This window comes from Marmota marmota, unplaced genomic scaffold, assembly GCF_001458135.2.
Source record: "Marmota marmota marmota unplaced genomic scaffold, marMar, whole genome shotgun sequence".
Taxonomy (NCBI): domain Eukaryota; kingdom Metazoa; phylum Chordata; class Mammalia; order Rodentia; family Sciuridae; genus Marmota; species Marmota marmota.
The window spans coordinates 2192249-2199148 of NW_025999880.1; the positions used below are offsets into that span (position 1 = coordinate 2192249).

The window sequence follows — 6900 nt, forward strand, 5'->3', positions numbered from 1 at the left end:
ATTTTATTGACTTATTATTTATTTATAGTAGGAATTGAATGAATCCAGGGGTACTTTACCACTAAGCTACATTCCCAGCCCTTTAAAATTGTATACACACACACACACACACACACACACACACGTTGTTGATAGACCTTTATTTTATTTATTTATATGTGGTGCTGAGAATCGAACCCAGTGCCCCACACAAGCCAGGCAAGTGTGCTACCACTGAGCCACATCCCCAGTCCCCCTTTTTAATTTTTATTTTGAGAGGGGCCTCACTAAGTTGCTGATGCTGGCCTCAAACTTTCAATCCTCTTGGCTTAGCCTTGAGAGTTGCTGTTATTATAGGCATGTAGCACTGTGCTAGGCCCCTTCCAGATAGATTTGAGAATGAATTTGTCATGTAAAAGAATTCCAGATGGAATTTTGGTTATAATACATTTGTATATGAATTTGAGACAAACTGAATTTTTTAAATCTAGGAACATGGAATGATTTTCTATTTGTTCAACATTTTTTTTTCTTTATTAAAGTTCCATAGTTTTTCTCATATCAATTTTATGCAGCTCTAGCTGCCATCTTGCGTCCCTGCATGTGTGCGCCTAATCTCAGCTGGTCTGGCTGAGACCCCCACTGAGCGCCAACCCTAGTCTCCCGCCTTGCCCCATTTCCGCTCCGACAACATGAAAGAAACTATTAAGAACCAGAAAAACTCGCCAAACTGCAGGCACAAGTGCGCATCCATGGGAACTGCTCGCAGAAAGAAGAAGGTGGTTCATAGAACAGCTACAGCAGATGATAAAAAACTTCAGTTCTCCTTAAAGAAGTTAGGGGTAAACAATATCTCTGGTATTGAAGAGATGAATATGTTTACAAACCAAGGAACAGTGATCCACTTTAACAACCCTAAAGTTCAGGCGTCTCTGGCAGCAAGCACTTTCACCATTTCAGGCCATGCTGAGACAAAGCAGCTGACAGAAATGCTACCCAGCATCTCAAACCAACTTGGTACAGACAGTCTGACTAGTTTAAGAACAGTGGCTGAAGCTCTTCCCAAACAATCTGTGGATGGAAAAGCACCACTTGCTACTGGAGAGGATGATAATGATGAAGTTCCAGATCTTGTGGAGAATTTTGATGAGGCTTCTAAGAATGAGGCAAAGTGAATTGATCAACTTCTGAAGAAGAGAAACTTGAAGAAGTTACTGGGAGCTGCTATTTTATATTATGACTGCTTTTTAAAATTGTTTTGTTTATGGATCTGATAAAATCTAGATCTCTAATATTTTTAAGCCCAAGCCCCTTGGACACTGCAGCTCTTTTCAGTTTTTGCTTATGCACAATTTATTCTTTGCAGCTAATTAAGCTGAAGAAGCCTGGGAATAAAGTTTGAAACAAAAGTTAATAAAGTTCTTTGCCTAGTCCAAAAAAAAAAAAATGCATTTCTTGGTAAGTAATTCATCAATTAATAATTTTTGTCCTAGGCTCAGAGTGTACCACAATGAACAAGGCAAGTTCCCTGTCCTCAAGGAGCTTATATTCTAATTGGGAAAGACAGACAATAAAAAACACCAGATAGGCAATCAATGTGGAAAGCAGTATGGAGATTCCTTGGAAAACTTGGAATGGAATCACCATTTGACCCAGCTGTCCCACTCCTTGTTTTATACCCAAAGGACTACAGTATACTACAGTGATGCAGCCACATCAATGTTTATAGAAACACAAATCACAATAGCTAAATTATGGAACCAATCTAGATGCCCTTCAGTAGATGAATGGATAAAGAAAATGTGGTATATATACACAATGGAATATTACTCAGCATTAAAAGAGAATAAAATCATGACATTTTCAGGTAATTGGATGGAGTTGGAGAATATTATGCTAAGTGAAGTAAGCAAATCCCAAAAAATCAAATCCTAAATGTTTTCTCTGACATGAGGATGCTGATCCCTAATGGAATGGGCGGGGGAGCATTGGAGAATTGGAGCAAATTTACATAGGGCAAAAAGGAGGGAGGGGATAAGAGAGGGTAAAGGGGTAGGAAAGATGGTGGAATGAAATGGATGTCATTACTCCAAGTACATGTATGAAGACATGAATGATATGACTCTACTTTGTGTATAATCAGAGACATGAAAAATTATGCTCTATATGTGTACTATGAATTGAAATGCATTCTGCTCTCATATACAACAAATTAGAATAAAAAAAAATTTTTAAAAACCGTTCCATTTTCTCACTTACAGAGTGGAAATAATATGTATCTCACATGCTTGTAAGGATTAATAAATATTTTAAGTTCTTTTGTAAACAAATCAAAACAAAAACAAAAACAAACACAGATAGTAGGAAGCTCTCTGTAAAGAATTAAAATGAAGTTATGTGATAGAAAGATATTGAGTGGTTACTTTAGATGGGATGGTTAGGAAAGTCTCCTAATTTCTGAAAGATCTAAATAGCCAGAAGAATCCATTCTTGTAATGATTCTGGGGATGAGGAGATCATTATAAGGAAAAAAACCTTAAGGCTCATAATAGCTTTGAATGTGAGAGGAACAGAAAGGTCAAGAGGGTAGTGGGACAGGGAAGTGTTGTGAGATGGTGCTGGACAAACATTTAAGGGCCAAGTAGATGATATAGATGTTCACAAGGAGTTTGATATTATTTTATTTTTTAGGATGCTGGGGATCAAACTTTGTATATGCTAGGTAGGCACTCTCCCATTGAGTCATATACCCAGACCTGCATATTATTTTAAATGTGATAGAAAGTCACGGGGGAAGTGAATTATCTGACCTGATTTATACTTTTTAAAAGATCATGATAGGGCTGTGATTGTAGCTAAGTGGTAGAGTGCTCACATAGCACATATAAGGCACTGAATTCAATCCTTGAGACCACATAAAAATAAATAAATAAAGGTATTGTGTCCACCTACAACTAAAAAAAAAAAAAACAAGACAGTAGCTAGCAGAAAAAGAATTTCTTTTGCCAAAATCAAAAGAAAACGAATGTAGTAGATGGTGATGTGATTTAGGGATGAAAGAAAGATTGAGAAAGGAAGAGATATGGGGAAAACATAATCAAGAGTTTGTTTTGGATATATTAATGATTTTTTAAAAAATATTTTTTTTCAGTTGTAAATAGACCTTTATTTTTTTATTTACTTATATGTGGTGCTGAGGATCAAACCCAGTGTCTCACACATTCCAGGCAAGTGCGCTACCGCTGAGCCATAGCCTCAGCCCTGTTTTGTCTATTTAAAGTTGAAGTACATGTTAGAATCTCTGTGGAACTATCAAGTATGCAGTTGTCTGTGATGCAAGGTAAAGCTGAGGTTTGGAACATAAATTGAGGAATCTTCAGCAGATAGTCTTTAGAACCATGGTTCTACATGGAATGTATAGGTGAAGGAAGGGGGCCCAGAACAAGGTCCTGGGGGTGTTAGAGTCTGTAAACAAGTCAGGATGGCTCAATGTTAGAGTCTGTAAACAAGTCAGGATGGCTCCTGGCATTTTGCCAGAGAAATGTTAGAGTCTGTAAACAAGTCTGGATGGTGCCTGGCAAAATGCCAGAGGGAGTGGTTTGTGAGATGGAGGCAGCAAGCCATTAAGTGTGGAGATTCCTTATTGGTTGACTGATGTATCTAGTTTATGCTAATTAGATAAGCTGTGTGGAATGTATAAATACCGCTCCTGTCCTGCAATAAACGGCTCCTACTCCTGCTGTATCAATGTACACAAATTATTCGTCACCCCCCGGTTATTTTGCTGCAGCCATACTGTGCCATGGGGGCACTTCCAACAATCTGAGATCTGGCTGGAAAGAAATCAGCAAAGGAAAATGAGAAAGGGTGGTCAGTCAATGAGGCAGGAAGAAAACCAGGAAAGCATAGTCTCCTTAGAAGCCAAGAGAAGAAAGTTTCAAGAAGGAAACAATGGTTTGGTGGGCTACTAAGTTTCAAGAAGTAAGCAATTCTTTCACTTGCTACTTTAGCTGGAATAGAAGAACAGAAACATTTATCATTAGCTTTGGAAACAGAGGTCTGGTTATGTCATAAAAACAATCTTAGGATATTGATGGAGGTGGTGGCCCAATTGGAATGGGTTTAGGAAAAACCATGAGGTAGGAATTGTAAATATCCTCTTGATAGAGAAAAGCCAGGCGAGGTCGTGCCTGCCTGTAATCCGAGTGATTTCGGAGGATTGCAAGTTCAAAGCCAGTCTCAGAAATTTAGCCAAGCCTAAGCAACTTAGCAAGACCCTTTCTCAAAATTTTAAAAAAGGTAGGCTGGGGCTGTAGCTCAATGGCAGAGCACTTCCCTAGCATGCATGAGGCACTGGGTTCGGTCCTCAGCACCACGTAAAAATAAACAAATAAAATAAAAGCATTCTGTCCATCCACAACTGGGGGGGGGGGGAAGGTGGGCTGATGGTGCTGGGGATGTGGCACAGTGGTTAAGCACCCTTGGATTCAATGTCCAGTACAAGACAACAACAACAAAACAACCATAAAACACAACAGAACAAAACCCAAACAGCACCACTACCACACACACAAACAAAACAAAACCAAATAAAAAACCCCAAACAAAATCTAGCAACTTTTGCCCTGCAGGGGAACAGAGAAACGGGGGTAGTACAAAGTCAGGTTATGTAAGATAGAGACCAGACCATGTTTATATACAAATGGAGATGACCCAGTAGAAATGAAAAACTGACAAGGCAGGAGCAAGAAAGGTTAATTATTTATGTAAAAGTTTTTGAAGAGAAGGGAGGAGAAAGTATCTAAAAACACTAAAGGAAGTGTTGCCTTTGATGATAGGAAGGCCATGTCACCATGAAGAGGATGAAAAATTTTGTGTATGTGTGTATGTCTATGTGTATGTGTGTGTATATATATATATATATACATATATATATGTATATATATATGTGTATATATATACATATGTATATGTATATATATATATAAAAAAACTGTATATATACAATATAAATATATACTGTATGGTTTGTTTTAAGATTAGTATATAGAGTCAGAAAGTAGAAGAGCATAAGTAGAAAGTATTACAGAGATAAGAGTCAGATTTATGATGGATGATTTGTAGGCACCAGTTGTGACTGGGATGAAAAGGATTTTAAAGCATATAGAATTGCCTTTTGTAAATCTCTTGGGCAAAACGTTTAAGCTGAATAAAATATAGAGCTAGATAAACTTTTTTCTTGTAGGCTTGTGTATGGAGGCTGCAGGATTACAATAGTATTTCACTTAGGATCTTTTTATAATTTAAAAATAAGCAAAACTTACAGGTTTTCTTTGAGTGTTAAAATTATTAGTTTTTGTATTGGGGATTGAACCCAGGGGTGCTTAACCACTGAACTACATACCCAGCCTTTTGAGACAGGGTCTCTTTAAATTGCCCACGGGCCCTCCAACTTGCAACCTTCCTGCTTCAGCCTCCTGAGTGGCTGGGATGGTAGGCGTTCACCACCATGCCTGGCTTCTATTTGCATTTCTTGTGCCAACGGTTTGTATTTTTTCCCCATCCCCATTTTAGCATCATTGAATTTGAAAATCCCAAAGGCTGTACAGGAAATTGCATATAAGAGAGTTGGTGATTAAGTGACCACAAGTGGAAAAAATGAACTTGAAACGGACTCACTACAAAAACGTTTGGTATTGAGAACATACTAATTTCCGTGGAAATTCGGGCAAAGATTTCAGCGCTTGGATTGACGTATGGGGAGAGTTGGGAAATAACCAAATTGTTAGGGCACTGGAGGTCCTGGAGTAAGTTTCTATAAGCTATTTTTAAGTGATAACCTGGAAGTGATACCATAGGAATAAAAAGCTGTATCCAGAGCTAGTCAGAAAAAGTATTAGGTTAACAAAAGCTAAAAAGATGTCCAAGAATTGGTTAAATCCAGCCCTCATAAATCTTTTACATACCTAATTACGTGAAACAGAATTGCGCAATCAATCGTGGAAATTTACCAAGTCTTTTTTTTAAACCACTAAACTGACTGCCTTCCTCAATTCCCAGGATACGTCCCACCCCAAACCAGTTCATTTTTTTCCAGCCAGTTCACAAACGGCCTTCGAAGGAAAGTTTCCCGCCGTTTCACTTTGAGAAGCGTAAGGTCAAATATTCCCCCGTCCTTTCCCCCCATTTTCTACACTCAACGGAGGCCCAAGCTTACTCCGCTTTACCCGCAAGGCGAGCAGCGGGACGTGAAGGGCAGGAACTAGAACCTCGGTCCTGAGGACCGAGTACAAAGGCGACAGACCAAGGCGCTCAGCAACTGCAGAAAACCAGCAGGGCGCAAAAGCCCGAGGGGAGACAGAAGCCGAGAGCTTAGAGCGCGGGCCCGCAGCTCCAGGCGGGAGGAGCAGAGCGGCCGTTGCGAGGAGGAGCGAAGGCTGGGGGCGGATGGTGGGTTCGCCCCCCTCGACTCCGGATTGGTGGCGCCCAGAGAGTCGAGTGACGTCAGCCGGGGAGAACGCCTGATTTGTGTGACGGGCGCGGGCAGGCGGAGGAAGCTCAGTGCGCAGGCGCAGCTTGTAGACTCTCTCGCCCCAGCGCTCTGGCCCAGCTCTCGCGGACAAGTCCCGACATCGCGCGCCCCCTCTCCGGGACCGCCTCCTCCTCCCTCTCGGCGTCGTCGAAGATAAACAATAGTTGGCCGGCGAGCGGCGAGTGTGTCTCCCGCCGCCGGATTCGGCGGGCTGCGTGGGACCGGCGGGATCCCGGCCAGCCGGCCATGGCGGGGCTGTACTCGCTGGGAGTGAGCGTCTTCTCTGACCAGGGCGGGAGGAAGTACATGGAGGACGTTACTCAGATCGTGGGTGGAGCCCGAGCCGACGCTGAGAAAGCCGTCGCCGCGGCGGCGCTCTCGCAGCCGTT

The 6900-nt window shown here is 41.2% G+C and overlaps 1 protein-coding gene and 1 pseudogene across 1 annotated transcript in view; both read left to right on the top strand.

The window, feature by feature from the left end:
- The first annotated feature begins 671 nt into the window (after positions 1-671).
- Positions 672-1411, top strand: LOC107150720 (annotated as a pseudogene).
- A 5111-nt stretch (positions 1412-6522) lies between these two features.
- The window catches only part of Ppm1d (protein phosphatase, Mg2+/Mn2+ dependent 1D), a 44355-nt gene continuing 43977 nt past the window's right edge, over positions 6523-6900 (top strand). Inside the window, 3 exon segments of the mRNA XM_015495371.2 lie at positions 6523-6841; positions 6843-6883; positions 6885-6900. The exon segment at positions 6885-6900 is cut by the window's right edge and continues 322 nt beyond it. Coding sequence (XP_015350857.1) covers positions 6758-6841; positions 6843-6883; positions 6885-6900 — 141 coding nt within the window. The 5' untranslated portion in view covers positions 6523-6757.